The 19,775-nt window shown below is 40.1% G+C and overlaps 1 protein-coding gene across 3 annotated transcripts in view; it reads left to right on the top strand.

Annotated features, from left to right (window-relative positions):
- The first annotated feature begins 6,734 nt into the window (after positions 1–6,734).
- The window catches only part of rnf220a (ring finger protein 220a), a 157,323-nt gene continuing 144,282 nt past the window's right edge, over positions 6,735–19,775 (top strand). For 2 of the 3 annotated variants that reach the window (XM_088430018.1, XM_088430017.1), the window contains exons 1-2: positions 6,736–6,884; positions 18,467–19,489. In XM_088430018.1, the coding sequence (XP_088286144.1) occupies positions 18,838–19,489 (652 nt within the window). In that variant the 5' untranslated portion in view covers positions 6,736–6,884; positions 18,467–18,837. Of the gene's footprint in view, positions 6,885–18,466; positions 19,490–19,775 lie in introns of all 3 variants that reach the window. The other variant, XM_088430015.1, reaches the window with a different exon arrangement.

Raw genomic sequence — 19,775 nt, 5'->3', positions numbered from 1 at the left:
TTCCATTGTAAGAGAAAGATACACTATTTTTTTTTTTTTTTTTTTACTTCTTCATAATTCAAAAGAGTCACTGGAAAGGAAACAATAGTCACATTAAGTTATAATGCTACAAGAATATTTAACTTTATGTTCGACAGTGACAATTCAAGAAATGTACTGTGCCCCCATTTTTCAGAGCAAAGCGGTCGTTTATAAGAGAGTGGCTAGAAAGCCATATTACTCTTATTGGAGCAGAATGGAATGGCAAGGAGTGAAACATTGATGAAATTACCCATCTACCTTCCCACAAAACATTGCTCATGTATCATAGCCGAAACAAATACTACATAATTACATAATTAATCAGATCATGTATGTTTCCCCTACCCTCCTTTCATTTTTTTTTTTTTTTTCGTCGGTACAAGAGTCAAATGCATGTAATCACCGGTTCTGTAATGTAATCGGATCAGGGCCATGTAATTCTTCATTTTCCAACAGCTCCCCGGAGCAACGGATCTGAGAGCGAGATGAATGTGGATTCAGTCTTGCCCCTCGTCTCCCCACTTTGCTTTTACTAAATGTGGCTCCTTCAGTGTGGTTAACCGCTTGGCCGTGTAGCCGCTGGCAGCTGCGTCTCCCGCCACAAGACAATATCTCTCCTTCTCACTTGTCTCTCCATCTATTTACCAATCCATCCATGCCCCGACATCCCTGTCCTCCTCCTCCCTATCCTCTTTCCTCCTTCTCGTCTCCCCCAGCCAACCTCTCCCGTCGCCTCCTCCTCTCTCCCTCCAGTGGCGACACCAACCATCAGGTCCCATCTATCTGTGTGTACGTCAGCAATTAGAGCACTGTGGCAGCCAAATGCCAGCCATATCCCCAAGCTAACCCCCACCCCCTCCCTGTGAGCACACACACATATACGCACACACATGTTCAAAGGATGTGCCTGACAAAACAGCAAGAGAGCAAATCACACCATAATTTACAATCTTGCTGTGCTAAAATCTCATTATATCACAGACATATGGATATGGCGGCATGCAGGTCTCAGAAGCAAGAACTATAAATTCCACCTGTCGTAAATTATTAAAAAGATAGCCAGACATGACCATTGCCTGTCTGTATTAGCTGTAAATCGCTCAATAACTCAAATATGGTTTGTTTAAAAAAATTAAGGAGAATGTGTTGAAAGAGGTCTTGCAGGGTATTAGTCAGGCAGTTGTTTGTGCTGTACTTAAAAATAGGTTCACTTGACCAAGTCATATAACCCAGTTTTCTCTATGAAAATGTCTCGATCAAATTCTACACCTTACACATCTCGAAATCCTAAAACATCCTCATGCAGCACAACTACCGATCTACCGGGGCGCATGGGCCGCACCCAAAATAATGAACTTGTCATGTCCTGTAAGAGTTGGCTAGTGTTTGTTATGTGTTGTCTCTTTCTTCAGGTGTTTTTGAGTAATTGCTCTAATTTCAGTTATTTCTAAGGTGTGTTACAATAGGCTTTTTTCATCACATGACACCTCTGGCTTAAGGGTCAGTGACGGACAACACACTAGTTTCCGTCTTTACAGTCGCTCGACAGCTCCAACCTTCTCGTAACTTCCGCTCGCTGTTGGGCCCGCAAGCATATGGAATTATATTTGTGCCACTACTGCGAGCGAGCAATTAAGATTTTACATGAGCAAGGATATATTTTGAACAGAGAAAACGTTATTAATGCAGTGGTTTTACAGGGGCAACTGCTATGATTGGTGATGAATAAAGTGTCCCTGATATTGTCTCCCGTGTGTATAAATATTTTCATCAGCAGTTTAGAATATTGACTATCACACCACCCCCTACTCTCCAACTCTTTTGAATTTGAAAAGAGTTGCGTCCTGTTGTGTCATGAATCCAGGAAAAGTCAAGTACATCTAGATACTGTATATGTGATGCGTTTACCAAAACCAGGCTTATATCAGAGAAACTGAAACCCCCAGTTTCAGGAAAAGCATTTTAAGTTTTGGCACATTCATCTTTTAACTGTCCATAGCTGAAACTTTCGGGAAAAGTTAAATGACCCATAGAAAGTAAATTCTAATTGCATCCGGGATTTGAACACTTTCAAAGTTTAACATCTCCCCAAGTAATAATTTGTGTGTGGTAGTGCTGCTGCCATATCCCAGACTGATTGGTCACCTAGTCCTATTCCACTAGTTATCAGTATTAAGTAAACGTCTCCAGAATGACAACATTCAGGAGCATTAAAACCAAATACGATGACTGGTATTATTACAATAAATTACTGGAGTACATGATGACTCAAAAGGCATTTCAAACCCTTCAACTTTTTTGTTTAAAAAATTTAACAGAACCACTCTTTGAGATTACTGTAACACAGTGTTTCTCAACTATATTTTGCCAGGCCATCCCTAGAAAAGAGAAAACTATTTGCGCCTCCTCCCCATTCGATGCACTAAATATAAATAAGATAATTATTGATGAAAATTGTTTAAGTATACCTACATGTATCCTTTTTAACATTAACAACAGAAAAACACAATATAAATCAACTTTCAACAACTGTTAATAATTTTTATCGCGTTTAAACGGGTTATAGCTTAGTCTAAAACGGAAAAAAAAGAAGCAAGTGGACCAAAGTGCCTGAAACTAAAAGAAAATGATGAAAATTATTACTTTATTGCTATTACATTCCACATGACAAAAACAAAGCCTTTTTCCTGGGATCATCCGCGCCCCCCCTGGCATCAGCTCGCGTCCCCCCCAGGGGGGACCGCCCCACTATTTGAGAAGCACTGCTGTAACAAATCAAACCAAAAAATACTGTAAATTCTCAACTTTACTTTCAAAGACCACATAAAATGACGTGGCGGGCCTTGAGTTTGACATCTGTGGTCTAGAAAGACTCCATCCAGAATAAAGAGTCCAGGTAACAGTTGTTTTAGGAGCAGGCCAACAAAAAATGTGATCAACCTCGAGTCCATAGCATGAGATGCTTTAATTAGCCAAATTAGCCATCCATTTCTTTGACGAAATAGCGGAATAATATTAATAATGCTAACATTTATAAAGCGCCTTTCACGAAACCCTAGGCGCTTTACAAAGCATAGCACTATCACATAGTAAGACCAGTGATGGTAAACTATGTTGTGTAGCCACAGCTGCCCTGGGGCAGACTGACAGGGGCAGTTGACTCTTTGGTTACTGGACAATCCTCTCTACTGCCAGAGCCACGGCGACCCCATCTAAGTACCATTGGTAAATGGACTTTCACTTAAATAGCGCTTTTCTACCTTGGGTACTCAAAGCGCTTTACACCAATTAGTCATTTATCTACTGATGACGCAGCATCAGGAGCAACTGAGGGTTCGGTTTCTTGCTCAAGGACACTTTGACATGGTCTTGATGGTTGGGGGATCGAACCCACAGCCTCTCAGATGGGAGACGACCACTCTACCACCGAGCCATGCCGCACCTTTTAAGTCTGTGAGAGAAAAAGAGCTGAAATGATCACATTGGTGCTTGTTCATTTGGGATGAAATGTACTCAAATATGGGGTATGGAAAGAGGAAACCTTAAGACGAAAAGATTATCTTCCTCAAAGATCATCAAAGATTGTCATTGTAAAGTTTCCCAACTCATTAGTACAAACAGTGCATATTTTCGTAAATATTTTTGGTGATGTGTTTTTCAAGGAAAAACAATTAAACAAAACTTTGTTGAACCATTAAAAACACAATCAAAATGTATTTTCTTTATGAAGTTAAATGCATTTTAGATATAATATCCAAGATAAAACTTTTTGGTCACCAGTTGGCCACACCAAATGGACACCTTTGAACTGACAAAAATCTTAAATCAAATTACCCTTAGCAAAATTTGACGATAAACCACTCACACACATAACATTAAAACAAGTAAACTTTGGCGGATGATACCTTGGGACAGTACTTTAAGCTTAATAGGAAAGTTGTTTTAGGGTTGAAAGCCAAAGGACTTTTTTTTTTTTTTTTCCAATTTCATCAGTTGAGATGTCAACCTTTCCCAGATTTTAAAGTGTCAGATTGTGTTTTACCTGCTATACGAATTTACTTTTCAGTGGTCATTCAGCATTTCATGAAAGTTTGAGATCAATATAAATTTCCAAAATGCTATTGAAATTTGAAAGATAAATGTGGCAAAACTTCAAACGTATTCCAAAACTAGGAATTTCAACTTTTAAATTGCTGTAACATTTTCCATTTTTGAGCTACCTCAAATGTATTATACATCATTGTGAAAGCAATCAGGTGTAAACCATTTTTGTTCCTATATTTTACTTAGGTGGTTGTATACATTTCAAAATAAATACTAAAATCATTAAAGATGTATTTAATATGTTGTAGCTAAACGTATATTAGATTTAGCAAGTCTGTGAAATCTGTTTTCCCTTTGACTACAGAGTCACTAGACTATTACTACAAGGTAGAATCCAAGAGAGAGAACCATTGGTTTGTCGGTATGTCAATGTCCTTTTTCAACTCATGTGCATCTGAAATGGCTTTGGCTCTCCAGTTGGGGACAGCAACAGTGCAGATGCCTCTGTAGAGTAACAGGTGCTGTCAAAGTGCTTCCTTGTCAATACACACAGCACATTTCAAAACATCAGGGGGTTGGACTAAAGGGTGGCATTTGACTTTGAATAGAGAGGGATCTAATACATGGATGGTCTTCTTCCTCAGTCAGCCCATTGACTCCACACTGAGCCTATTAGCAAGACAACACACCGCTAATGGCACTGCTACTGCCGCTGCTGCCCCTCGTATGTAGGAGACCACCCAGCACACACCCATGTACACGCACACGCGCACTCATGCACGCAGACACACAAAACCCACTTCACTTTTCCCACGCTATTCTCTCCTAAACATCAGTATGTTATAACGTGAAACGATCAAAGTGCGTGTGGGGAGGGGGGGGTCTAAACACACTGTTGTCATCAGTTGTATGACACACGTCACGTTAACATGACGAATATTCGTCGACGTATAAAATCATCAACAGTTTGACCTCACTGGAAGGCCAAGAAAACAATTGTTTCAATCAAGCATTTTTATTCTTTATAAACCAAGCAAGAACACGCATAAAATGTCTTTAGTAAAGTGAAAGACTATATTTACATGCCAAACTTGCCACGGAGTACACGTTTTCAAATGACAACTTACCCACGGACGACTTTCCTAACATCTTAGTGTCCGTTTTTATTTCAACGGTTATTAAGTTGTCAAAGGAACGCAATTTCTTGAATTCCTTTTCACTTCCACGGGCAACCAGCAGGGGGTGTAGTGCAGAGATTAAAACAAATACGGGTGGAAAGCAGACCGCTCTTGTCTGCCTCCAACCATTTGCTTCGGTGTAATCATGAAATTACATTTCATTAGTCAGTAAAAATAAATAAATAAATAAATAAATAAATAAATAAATAAATAAATAAATAAATAAATCGAGCAGGTCAAAAGTGCACACTTTTTTTTTGCTATTGTAGAAATCAAATAATACTGAATTTCCAGATTCAGCATGACCTAAAAGAAGTGGACTTTTTTTTGGGGACCGAATGGTCACTAATGAGCACAAACTCCAGTCGACTTAGTCAGACGTGCACATTTGAATTGTCTGATAGCCCACCTCTTTAGGAGGGTGGACTACTGGACTTCATCGGCTTTATGGCAAGCTGTCTGTCCAACAGGAGAGAAAGAGAGTGAGGGAGAGCAGGGAGGGGGATAATTCATTCACTTTGCGCACAAAGCTGTTGAAATCGCCCAGGGGACCGGAACACCAGACAGAGGGGAGAGGTGCTCTGCGTTTACATGCAGATATTACGCCATTGTCCAGAAGGAAATAATCGAAAGCAAAAACAGCCTCTTAAATTATTAATATCACAATTTGGATCACATCCCTCTGCAAAATACCTGCAAATTAAAAAAAAAATCACCCTTGACAAATATCCCTGAAGTCTTTATAAATGATTCATTACCCAATTATCAATTAGAACATGTTTTATAAAGACATACGTACTTAAATTCTGAGGTTTAATAAAGATAATCTTTAGTTTAACTGCAGAAAATAGTTTAAGAGAGATTTCTTCATGATAACCTCTTTAGTCTTTTCTTTGTTGTTTTGGACGTGATCATATTTGATTCTAACACATTAAATCTCACGTTAAGCGTATTTTAACGTCGTCAATACATTTTCAATGCGATTGGCGGGAGGCGCGGGTCTATTTCGACGAGAGCTGTACAGAAGTCCCCAACTCCTCCAAAAGAGCAGAAAGCTTGCCCTGAAATGACCAAGTAGGAAAGAGGGGGCAGGTTGTTGTTGAGTTGTGCGTGCACGTGTTGTGCGTTCTTGTCCTTGCGTCATAGCGACCCGATCACTGCGCGGCAGCAGTGCGCCTCCCGCGCGCTCTCGCACCCTGGACACCCCCACTCACACCACCACCACCACCACCACCACCTCCTTCCCTGCCTGCTCGCCTGCCACCGTTTCTCGCGCTCCCTCAGCGGCTCCCACTCGCCTTTCCGCTCGGCGTTTCAGCTGAGGGGCTGCACGCGCACGACGCGCTACTGATAGCCACTTTACACTCAGCCTGGAAAGTGCCTCTCTCTCCCTCCCCCCTTTCTCCCTCTCTCTTTCTCTCTCTCGATTACGCACATACATTGTCCTCCTTGGGCAAGCTAACAGGGAGGTGTTAACTACTTTTACTTGTGTTATCTCCGGTGCTGCGGCGCACGAGTCACCGCTATACTGTTATTTGGTACCAAAAAAAAAGTTTTTGGTTTGTTGTAAGGATAAAGAAAAAGAAGCCGGAAACCAAGTAAGGTTCCACAGAAGTGCATGCCGGATTCTCCCACCAAGAGGTGAGTGACACTTCATTCCTTCACTTACTTTTCGAAGCTTACAAAGTTAGTGCCAAAACGCTTTTGGTGGAGTTTCTTCTTGTTTTCAGAGGATTTATCGGGCGTTTCACTCTTGTGAGGGGGGGGCGAGGAGAAAGTCACGTCGAGTGACTCCGAGTGTCCCTTTGGACTCGGGACTTTTCTGCGTGTGCGTTCATGTCGGTTTATATCGCTTTAGGCGTGTGCGTGAGCATTTGTTTGTGTTGCGTGCGCGCGCGTGCGTGAATGCACTTGTCGGGTTCCCAAACAAGAACTTGTCCTCCTGAAAACACTTGATGAGGATTATGGTGTTGTGCGCGCGCATGTGTGTGCATGTGTGTGTATTGTCATCGTCTCACTGCTTTCTACATTTACATAAACTACACTTTGAAATTCCTGATTAACCTTAATACCGATACGCTAAAATGTGTCTTTTTGGGGAAAGCGTCATACGGCAAATGAGAATTATTTGACATCCTTTGTCATTTTAGGACACAATAACAATAATTGATTTTCCCTTTTTTTGCTCTTCCTTTCTTTTCCTCGTTCATCATGCCTCCCGTTTTTTATTTACCAAATTGAACATATTTATGCGCATTATAGTTTTTTATTTTTCATCATATGGCTTCAACGTGCGGCATACTCTGTTTTTGATCAAGAACATTACGGGAATTCGGAAAAAAATGCAGTGGCATTTTAAAACATTTTAAAAGCGCTTTAACGCAAATTCACGTAACCTTAAAAACTAAATGAAAAAAGCTTGGTTTCTTTTGTGTCTAACACAAAAAGTAAAAAAAAATGTTTATGTATAATAATTAGGAATAACGGCAACTCACAATCATGCGCGTTTTCGTGTCAACCTCACCCGCACATTCACAAAGGCCTGGAGTAGGGAAACACCTGTTAACTGGAAGCCACTATAATTTATGTCCCCCCTCTAAAAAAGCAGTGCCTAGCGGGAGGAAGCCTCCTGGGCTTTGAGATTCGTGGCTCGGCATCGGGAGTCAAAACCCGCGTCCAGAATTCCTCCGGTTTCTGCGCCGTCACTTTTACAGGATCAACATTTTGTGGAGTTTCAATGCGCTTCTCATTGATGATTATTTTCTTTGACTGTCACTAAGATTTATGTATTTTTTCTGTTGTTCAAAATAACACCCGCCATATTATAAAACTTTTAACAGTGCCGTTTTCTTTCCCGTTTTACATAAATGAATTTACACTTCCATACAACAACAAAAAAAGAGTGATCGACTTTATATTATTTCTTTTAAAAATAACAATTTGTGGTGAGCTCAAATTTAAAGTTCGGCGGAGGCGCTCTAATTTCTCTCTCCTTCATTTGTCTGCCCTATTATTTATTCTTCAATCGCAACATATCAAGCAATCAAAACCCTAAGGGAATTCTATATTTAAATATAAAGTGCAAAAAGAGGGAGGGGATGACAAAAGCGGAAGGCAACAGACAATCAACAGTATATGCTTGTGGGTTTAAAAAAATATATATTACCAACCGGCTACGCATCAAGTGATCATTCCTTTGAGTTTCAGTGATGGATGACTTGAAATTGATTTATTGATTGTCGGATCAAGCAACCCCGACTTTTAACGACCATACGAGCTTGTTTAATTTCCAACTAAATGTACTTGACTAGACAAAATTAATTTCGAATCTGTGGGCATAAATATTGTCGATATGATTCGCGTTCCGCGTTACTGCACCGGTCGGCTATGGGAAAAAAAAAATCCCCTTCAACAAATAAAACAGGTCCGAATATATCTGAGCAATTTTAACAACTGAGCATGCATGTAAAACAGTTTTTCTTTATCAAACGAAATAATTCGGTTTTCATAAGTAGTTTGCTGACAACTAAACAAACAAACAAACACACAAAATGACCGGTATTACGAAACGCACGTTTTTAAAATATCAATCGAAATGTAAAGTATTTTATACATATTTGTTTCCAACTGCGGGCTGGATGAAATCTGCATACAATTTTGCTGGTTACACAAAACTACTATCATTATTAAATAACTGTGAATTTTGATTTTAATATACGGATTAATAATACTTTAATGGGGCTGGGATCATTTAAGGAATTTAAACATGATTGAATAAGTATTTTTTCGCGTTTTTTTTCAGTGTAATGGTTCTGCGACAGGCTGTCAGTGCATTATTTTTCCATTTACATTTCAAACTCCTGTGATTTATAGTCCAAAGCCTCTCTTTTTAATTAAACAGACGTCCGTATTTAGCGGTCCTCTTGTTTTTAAGTAGCTGTCTGCGAAAATAAATAATTAAAAGATTTATTTTATTTTATATCGGCGCATATTTATTTTGGAGTGAAGTATTGGGATTAATACCTCGTTAACATATGCAATATGCAGGAAAAAAACATTTAGATTTAATTAATTTGAACAACAATTATAACGGTTTTGAATTGTTAGGATTTGCACAACATATATTTTGGGTGTACAATAATGTAATTGATTTCGGCCCTTAGCAATGTCGGCCCGTTTAATTTTTCATTCGCACGGGAGGTAGAAAAGATAAAGCAAAATCTCGAAAAGCAGCAAATGATGATTTATTTTCGAAGCCCACTTGCCGTCAGTTTTTATTGGTTGTCATTGATCTCCGGGGCTCCGCGCTCTATGTGACGAGAAGTGAACTAAAATTAATGTCCATTTCACACCTCTTCCAGGGTCGATGGCTGCTGAGTGAGAAGTTTATTTCAATTGAAATCTCTTGACACAGAAGGTGGTGTGACGGGAGAGGTGGGGGTGGAGGGTCCGTATACGTAAAAAACCCAAATTTGAGCAACCACATAATAATAATAATAATAATAATAATAATAATAATAATAATAATAATAATAATAATAATAATAATAATAATAATAATAATTATTATTATTATTATTATTATTATCATTATTATTATTATTATTATTATTATTATTAGTGTTGTTATATCTTTAATATATTGGCTCAAATCATTTGTCTTTTGTTGCAGAAAGTGAAGAAACGCAAAACGAATATATAAATTATTCAATATTATGATCCTCAATTTATTTCTGATCGTAGCCATGACATTCAAAAATCCACAATATTTTTTCGATCTAGGGGAATATACTGTAATAACGCATCATTGCGCGCATTAATCCATCATGACAAGGACATTAAATTTATCTAAGATCGCTCACTTGCGACTCGTTTGATGGCCCGCACCCCCAAATCTATTAAGTCTTATCAATATGCACTAATTCCTCATTCTTTATTATGCGTAACTCCTCAATTCTTCCCCCCGCCCTCTTTCCTTCCTCCCTCTCTCAGGTGTACGTTTTATTATTGTGTTGCGTTAATAAACGCAGCACAAGCAAACTAATTTGACAAGCGCACTGTAATTGAAATCAAGGCGTGCACGGGCAAATAACAAGTGTTAACACACACTCAACAGGGAAATGCTTCCGGCATGCGCTGCGCCTGCTACATCCTACAACTTTTTGCTACCGCTGTTAGACGATCACTATCATTAAGTCTGATGCATTCACTTAATAGAGGCTATTGCAAGCTGTCAGGGGCTCAATATTTTTCAGTTTTCCCCGAGCAATTCTAGCCTGTCTGCATCTGCAAATTGCTTTTTTCTGACGCAATCTTGATTTGTACAACATGGAACTTAAACTTAAATCAAAATGTTTTTTTCACTCATATACCAAATAGTTAAATGTATTTTGCCATATATGACTCCTATTACTAATTTCTTATTATTAACCCTCTACCGAGAGAGATTTTTCCATAACACATTATCACTATTTAAAAATTGTTATTCTGATCAATGGTTAGAGATAAAGAAATACTCTGTATAGTTTCTCAAATGGGGTAAAGTACCACTGGAGGTACTAAATGCACTGCTGTAACATTTTAACAGGGTTCATACTCGTATCAGGTATTTGATTCAATGTGTTTTTATGTCATGACAGGAACTCTACATTTTTCTTTTCAAATCAAGAGCAAATGAACTGAAACATAATACGCTTGTTTGCAAATCATTTTATCACTTTTTTAGACAGGACAAACAATTGGGCCTAAAATAACCCAATATCTGGGTCTGTTTGACCCAGATTTGGGGCTATGTCTTGTACAAAATATCGTTTTTGGGAGTTGTTTTTTTTTTTTTTTTTCACAAATCAATCCTGTCTGTTGGGTCGGCCCTTTTTTTGAAGTTTAATTTGGTCATTTTTTACCCAAATGTTTTTTTGAGTCTTAGATATTTTATGATACAGATTATCACAAGTGACACAATTTTCCAGCAGTCGAGCAAAAAATATAACAGATGATGTCATTTGACCTTTATTCTGGCGTTGCTGGTTAAAATACGCCTCGAGATACCACGCCAAATGCAGTTCTTAGGATAGTGCAGCATTCTGTTTTAAGTCGTTTTTTTTTTTCCTACAGAAATGCTTTGTGGACTAATACTTCATAAGGCTACAACAATGAAAACTGACTGAGAAGCAGTGATCCAAATGTCCCTGCTGCTGTTTTGCTACTTTGGTATGCAGAGGGTTAAAAATAAGGCTGTGGCATGGTAAATATCCCCAAAAGAGAGTGAAAACTGCTGGAAGTTGATTGTAAATCTAATTATTATCTTTATTGATGTCAGGAAAAGGGAGTAGCTCCGGTGCAGTCATTTTCTATTGGAAGGAAATCACTCCATGGAGGTGATGCGCACTGTGTTTAATGGTTTGATTGCATTGGAGACGGCAGAGACTACTAATGCAGTTGTTGGGGCTGTTCTAGGGTGAATATCACTGGCAACAAGAGAAAGTCAGCCAAGCGGCCTAATGAGGGGGAAGAAGTTGTGTATGGTGTCGGATTCTTTCTCCATCGTCTCCTCTCACTTTGCCCCCCCCCACACTCATCATCTCTCTCTCAGGTTTCTCCGTTCATTTGTCAATTACTCTACACACACATACACACACACAGTTTTGGAGCACATGTAATAATCGATTGTAAGCGGTAAGAATCTGTGTAGATTACTTATCATTTTTCTCTCGGACGCCAGCTGGGCGTCCAGACAGGAGATGATACAAGCAGCCTGAGCCAAGCACACAGATTCAAAAACTTCCCTGCATGAGCCTATTTCACCGATGTGATATCCACATTGCGCACTTGACTTCCTTGTGATAAGTAAAGGTAAAAAATTACATCCCAGCAGAGTGAAGTTATTTGTCATCATCCTTATTAATGCAGGCAATTGCAAAAAATGAATATAAATAATAAAATAAATATAAATATAAATATAAAATATAATATAAAAAATAAAATGAAAAAAAATAAAAGGAAATGTGCATCTGTTTGCACATCCCGACAGTTTTGGACTTCATAGGCATTGATGCGGCTTGTTGTTGGCCTCTTGTCTGCCTGCCGGCCTTTGAGATCAGTGACCGACATTACGCGGCAATAAAGAGTCATCACAGGGTGACATAGTGTCACACACGCTCACTCAGCAGCACTCGTAAAGGGCAGACAGCAAGCTCACCTGTCAGTCACCAAAGACAGTAGTGTCATCTGTCAGCTTGTCGGGGTCGTTTGCAGCGGGCGACTTGTCGCTTCCAGGCCACACTGATTTTGCTGTACAGTGACCAGCAGAAATGATTTATTTGTCACTGAACGCTTTGTGAGTCGTGTCCTGTGAACTGGGTATGAATACAAAATCCTTGCCCCAGGCCCAGGCCATGACACCGTGTCTCCAAATATCCCCAGAGTCCTACTCTTTAAATCCTATTTTCTTATTGCAGGGTTATTCCATATCACATTGGTGGGGTACAGAAGGAAAGTATTAGTGCTTAGTCACATTACTTCTGCTCTTAGCAAGCTGGAGCGCTCTTTAGCTCTGGCAAATGCTGCACGACATTGGTTTGCTCAAATCTGTATTGATTTAGGGTGCAGAGTGTCATTATCCATTTTACACAATTATACAGTATGCATGTCCCCTTATCAAATCTAACCGTAACATTACATTCTATGCTTGTGTGTTGGTCTCCACTTAACTGTGGCAGCTGTTGACCGAAGTTTAGAACTTGAATATCATATGAGTTTGAGGAAAAGAAGCCTCAGAAAATGAAAAATGGATGCCAAAAAAACATTATTCAGCTTACTGAAAGACCAGCATTACTAAATGAATTATTAAAGGGATACTAGATAAGCCATTTTCAGCATTAAAGCCCATTTCACACCGCACTGCTTAATGCGAAGGGGTCCATCTGCAACGCGCAATTACCGGTTTCCACAATACAAGCGAGTGTAGTTGCATGTGTCTGCATCGCAAACATTTAACAGCCACTATCCAGTGCAGTGATAAAATACAGTGTTGTCATTGATAGTAGGCAAAGCAGCAGATGGTTGTAACTCTTGAGAAAACTCCTCATTGGGGTCAAACACTTTGTTAATGTTGTTGATGATGACTTTTTGTCATTGAACAATAAACTGAAACCAAGTATGCAAAATGCGGCACTTGTGTTCCAAGCAATGTACCTGAAAAGCAAACATTTATTGGCATCACAATGTTAAAGTACCTGCATGGGTATACCATGCTCCTTTAATAATAAAAGAGGTTGAGAGTGTACCATAAAATGTTTATGTGTTGGATTTGTGTGGTGGTTAAAATGTAGAATGTGCTAATTGACCTGAAAGAGGAAATGCCAAGGTTCACAAGTAAGAGCAGCATCAAGAAAGGTTGCTGTCATATATTCAGGACAATGTTATTCTGAGGTCAGTTTACTTCAGGAAAGAAAATTCTGCTGTGTCTCTAAGTTTTAAAGTTTCTTAGGGATGTGTGTTAACAGAGGTTTGTCATATTTTGTCTAAAAAACATCACTTTCTCAGCCATCTCCTTCCTCCCAATATACACATCGAGCGTGCATACACATTCACCCCCAAAAAAGCATCTTTACAGAGCTGATGGCCATTTTCTGAACAACTTTAGAAAAACAAAAGGATGATGCTTTTGGCACAGTGCACAAGATTTGTTTTAAAGGCAAAATAAAATGTTTCTCTATCTTTCCGCAGAACTTTGCAGACACATTTAGAAAACTGTCTGACAAGTTTGGATGACGATCAGTGGTTGCTGTTTATTTCAATGTCAATACGGGACAACAAAAGATAACTTGTCAAATACAACAGCATGTTCTTCTCGTCACAGTAGTGCTGATGTATGATGGGTCCCGATGCTTTAAAATAATAAAACATTGACGTTCTGGTATATAGGTCACTGCAGGGCAGGAAAGGAATGGATGATGCAACAGAAGAGGGGATGGGACATAAAAATACAACTGGGGGACACTGGGGAGCGTGATCAGAGGAAAGAAAAAAAAGGGCTCATCGAACAAATGGGAAGTGAACGGTGTCCAAAAGGCTGCTCGATTGGAGGATAGTCTTCGTCAAGCCTCCGGGCCAGTGCTACACTGGCGCTTGGCCTGAGACATCAAACCTGCAATTAGTGGGGTTGTTTTTTTGGCAGAGGGGTTCCAGGGATTTGTGCTCTTGAAAATGTAATTGTCAAGGCCAAAATTGTTCATTAAAAAGGGAGGTTCTCGACTCCTCGGTTCTTTGTGAGGTGATTAATTTTGCTTTACTATACTGGAGCTCTAGTGTTGAGGTACAGTGTTGTTTTTAATTGCTCCCCCACCCAAAAAGGAAAATTTGAAGTAGGGCACCCTCTTAGGAATTTTTGGGCAGGTCTCTGGAGCTACCAGAAGTTTTTTAAAAATATGTGAAAAGTATTTATACTTTACATATTTGAGGCAAAGATAACAACAGTACACATATTTACCTAAATCTTTATCAATTATCAATACGTATTGAGTGACATTAGTACTGTTATCTGTTCCCATTTTCCTGTGGTTGTACTCTGGGGACATGGTGGGTCAGAGATGCTTTTACGGTAACAGCCATTGCACGTCCACCCAGGGTGGTGCCCATAGCTGAGCAAGCATGATAACTGAGACGCGGGGTTCACAATCAGCATTCCAATTAATTACAACAGCAGTCTTTGTAACATCTTCTCAATGCTCTCTTCAATCTTCAATTTAGCCATGCGCGTGGCTCAAGCACTTCTCTCTCAGTTGCATGCCACACACAGCTTTGTCACATAAATGCCCGATACACGCAACACTACTGTAATTATCATTCAGCATCATTGCCTTCTCAAAGAGGCTTGTGTGGGTGGCGAAGGTGGGGTTGAGATTCACTCGGAGACTGCTGCTGCAGGTATTCAACAGACAGTCAACAGTGTGGACAAGACTGGCGAGACACTCCGTCAAATCAGCTCATGGGCACTCCTACAGGATGAACGGTCAATAACACAATATAGTGGACATTGTGATTGAAATAACCTGATGAGGTCCTGCTGTGGGCAGGAAGTTTAGTTCAGAAAAAGAAGGAAAACACGAAAATGGAAGCACATGTGAAAATTGTCGGTTTGATGAATTAAAAAATGTACCATTACGTAGTAAATTTACCTTTAAAAAAAATGCCCCAACTGGACCTTTAATAAAGGTAGAGTGATATGCAGTCTTTGTAAGATAGCGTTTTCATACCCGAGAAGTAGCTGATGTTTGGCCTACCATCTAAATGCAAAGCACCCAGCCTGGACAGCTCATAATAGCAGTAAAGATGCTAATGTAGTAAGTTATAGCGAAGCTCCATAAAAAACTAAACTGGCCAACACTCCGTGTTTGAGCAAATCTGCTACGGCCAGGATGGATGAGGTTTTTTTTTTTTTTTCCTGTCAATTTCTGTTAACTTTGCAATCGACCTCCAAAAAACAAATACAATCAAAACAAACAAAGAAAAAGCAGCACAAGTCCAACTGATGGTTGAAACTCTTTTACTATAGTTCTTCTTTTAATACTACCCTGTGTTGGTACTACATCAGACCCTCGCTGGTACTTAAGATCAGTAAGCACAAATTGACCCAGGAGTGGGTCTCACAAATTTAACGTTTGAGAATCAAACAAATCAGTATTTTTTGACCACTTTCTTCAAAACTGAGGGCAGATTGCTAACAAAACATTTAGAATTCTATTGGTCCATCTATAATTATGTCAGTTAACTACAAGTATTCCAAAATCATTGATTTGTTTGTCTGATCAAATCAACAAGTATCATTCTATAATTTTAAGCAACAATATCAATGTTGGATCTCGGATGTGTAACAAATGCCATCTGCAACACCTCTCACTTGATGATTGTAATTTCTCTGATGAGGTTAAAGCCCATCAATGTTGACACAACAATTTCTCTATTGGTAAAACAGTCACATTAAGTACACGTTTGACACAAATTGCCTACCCCCCACCACCTCTTGAGTGTAATATCGCAGCGACAGCTGTATCTTTCTTGTACACAGTAATCAAATTATGCTAGCGTTGGTAAATGTTCCCCTGTGACATTTTCTATTATAAAATGCATATAGCCGGTGTCAGACAATGAGTGGCTGATATCCCTTCAGTGACAAATGGGATTGTAAGTGGCACTGACTGACATTATGTGTGTGCGTTGGCTGTAATTTCGCTTGTGTTTTAATTTTTTGATTATATGTTTAAAAACACTTATGAACGTGTTTAGAATGTACTAATTTGCTTTACCTCATAAAGCCTCACAGACATTACTTTGATTTAGTTTTCGTATCTTCCGTACAAGTTGGTACGAGAATTTCCAAAGGTGCCACTTTCATTGGTCTGTATATGTGTTTTTTTGTTGTTTTTATGTTTATTTTGGTCCTTCAAGCAGCAAAAAGATTGAGAGACAATGTGCAACTTCATTTTTTGACAAACTTGCCAGTTCTCGAATGTTATGTGGGAGGTCGAAAAAGGAAGCAGATATGTTATCTGAAACGCCGTGCATGGCACCAGTCCAGATCAGAGGTGTGTTTGCCTGAGCCATTCTGACCACTGCACCAGTATGATGTGCGTCTGCGGTAATGTAAAACATCTGATTGTACCCCGGTCGCTCCTCTCAGCTTACCCTGGGCTTCTGCACGGGTCGTCATGTTGAGGTAGGCGAGTGTGCCAAGTTGAGATCAGGTTTGGTAATCGATCGTAAAAGGTTTTATGTAGAGCTAATTGCTAACCATATCACCTTTGAATCCATGCCCAAGTTTCAAATCCTTCCTCTGTAGCCTTGAATTTTGGATGCTTAGCTAACCATCCACCAAGTTTGGGGGTAAACATCTCTTAAATGTTATTTTATCGTTTCATCGGCTGCCTCAATGCATACGCCAGCTCGACCAATCACGCTCTCCCATCTAATCCCCGAGAGGAAGAATTCAAGCCTGTTGCCACGGATGCTGGGGTCGTGAGGTCAAGTACAGCTAATTTATTCACTCAGTCAGATTTCCTCTGGCTCGTGGATGGCAGATGGAGGGGTCTGATATGATATCACCCATCTGAATCACCCGAGGGAGACGCGAGTTAGGGAAAGGAGGGTGAGAAGGAGCAATCTGAGGAGATGAGAATTACAGGGGAAATGCAAAGGGGAGGTCAGATAGCAAAAAATGGTCAAATTAAAAGATGGTACAGAGTTTAGAGTAGCATGAAAGTTTCTCGGATGTACTTTACTTGATAGGTTGAAGCTCATAGATTTTTATCAAATCCGTGTGTGGGTATGTGGGTGGGCGGTAATAATATATGTGTGGTCTTATCTTGAGACAAGTGGTTCTGGTCCAGTGAGATCTGGGAGATGGTAAGAATAAGCGGCTTAGACTGTGATCAGAGATGGCAGAGGGAGGAGGAATTGTACTTGGAGGATGAGAGGAGATGAGGATTCTGAGAAAGAGGCTGGATTGATTTGCAGAAGAGGACAAGGAGAAGGTACTTGGTAAGAGCTGGATGGCAACAAAGAATTCAAGTGAGGAGATTTGATATATTTACTTTTTGTAAAGACTGGGGAATCACACTCTAGAAACAGACGGGGTTAAAAAAGACCGACATGACTTATATTAATTTAACCAAGAAAGTTGGTTCAAATTAATAACACTCAAAAACAACTCAATCGTGTGGGTTGCTGATTTGAGTTGAAAAGAATAATCTCATTTCTGTTGAGTTGAATGAAATATTCCACAAACCTACCTTGTGTCTTTTTGGGTGGGTGGGGTACTCTAGAACCTTTATAAGGTTGGAGGCTGATGGGTAAAAAAGATCCCAAGCCCAGTAAACAAAAACTGACATACTGGGTTGTTGTACGGGTTTTTTGTTCATGTGACCTTACCATTGGGGTCAAACATACTGTATAACCCCAAAACCAGAGTTGCTAAACTTTTTGACCCAATTTGGGTTGTTTTTGACCCATAGGTTTTTAGACTGCTAAGATGAAGTAACACTGTCAGTATCCAGTGGTTGTTGGTGGCTCTATAGATCTGACCATGTCACAAATGCTTAGAAGCAAAACAAGTAAAAGTATTTTGACTAAAGAGTTTCTCTGAAAGATTATTTTCTCTGATACCCCACACTGATGGAATCAGCAGGGAATGGATATAATCTAACACTTGGGTTTTGTCTCCACAGATTTATCAAAGAAAGATGAGGAAGCTTCTGTGACAACCTTCGATGACCGTTTGGCTTTCGCACCTCTCATAAAAGAATCTCGGATTAAAGGGCTTCAACTCCATATTTATCCAGACAGAATAGATCAAAGAGCAGAACATCTCTTCCAGAGGAAAAATTGTTCTAAAAGCAGTCACTCATATAAAACAAGCAGCTCTATCAAAAAGAAATGAACTAAAACTCAAATCTGAGCCCAATAGGCAACTGCCCTGCTCGACTCACGACTCTTATTCAAGACCCTTTTCACAGGGGCTGTGTTCAGTTTGTCTGAGGAGGAATCAGTTCCTCCTCTTCCTCCAAAAATCTTCTCAAACAATTCCATCTTTTTCAACATGGACCTCCACAGAGCAGCGTTCAAGATGGAGAGTTCCTCCTACTTGCCAAATCCCCTGGCTTCCCCAGCCCTCATGGTCCTGGCCTCCACTGCTGAAGCTTCTCGCGACGCTTCCATTCCTTGCCAGCAACCACGGCCTTTTGGTGTCCCGGTTTCTGTTGAGAAAGATGTCCACTTGCCATTTAACAATGGTTCCTACACCTTTGCATCAATGTACCACCGCCAAGGTGCTGTCCCACCAGGTTTCCCCAACAGGGACTTTCCTCCATCCCTCCTCCACCTCCATCACCAATTTGCTCCACCTAACCTGGACTGCTCACCGATCAGCATGCTGAATCACAGTGGTGTCGGGGCCTTCAGACCGTTTGCTTCTCCTGAGGATCGAGATGCAGCACCAGGGGGGTATCAGTCTGCTTTCACCCCGGCGAAGCGCCTCAAAGGCTGCCTGGATGCAGATGCTTCCCCCCACCTTCGTTATTCTGATGCTGAGGGGAAAGAATATGACTTTGGCGGCGCCCAAATCCCACCTGGGAGCTCACCCAGCAGCGCCTTGAAGGCCGTAGAGGACAGCGGAAAGAAGATCTTTGCTGTGTCCGGCCTTCTTTCAGACCGCGAGACGTCCTCCAGCCCCGAGGACCGCATTGAGCGCTGTAAGTACATATTTATGTCTCTTTTGTATCCCGGTGGAGCATTCAAATTGATAAAGAACAAAAGTGTTGAGGGACAATGGGGTTGTTATCTCCAAGAAAAGATACCAACGAAAAATCAGGGCAAGTCCAATCGAGGCCCGTTAAAAAAAGAGCAACTTGCAAATGATTTTTACACACTTGCATCATACACGGCAATAAACATTTTCATCTATGTTTTCTTGTCATCATCTCTCTTGGCTCACCCAGTCCTTGGTTCACAAGCCCATAAGCTTCGCTAGTCACATTA

The sequence above is a fragment of the Hippichthys cyanospilos genome, chromosome 12 (assembly GCF_059441005.1).
Source record: "Hippichthys cyanospilos isolate Australia breed blue-spotted pipefish chromosome 12, RoL_Hcya_1.0, whole genome shotgun sequence".
Taxonomy (NCBI): Eukaryota; Metazoa; Chordata; class Actinopteri; order Syngnathiformes; family Syngnathidae; genus Hippichthys; species Hippichthys cyanospilos.
The sequence above is the reverse complement of the archived record's forward strand: the minus strand, read 5'-3'. Positions and strand labels throughout refer to the sequence as shown.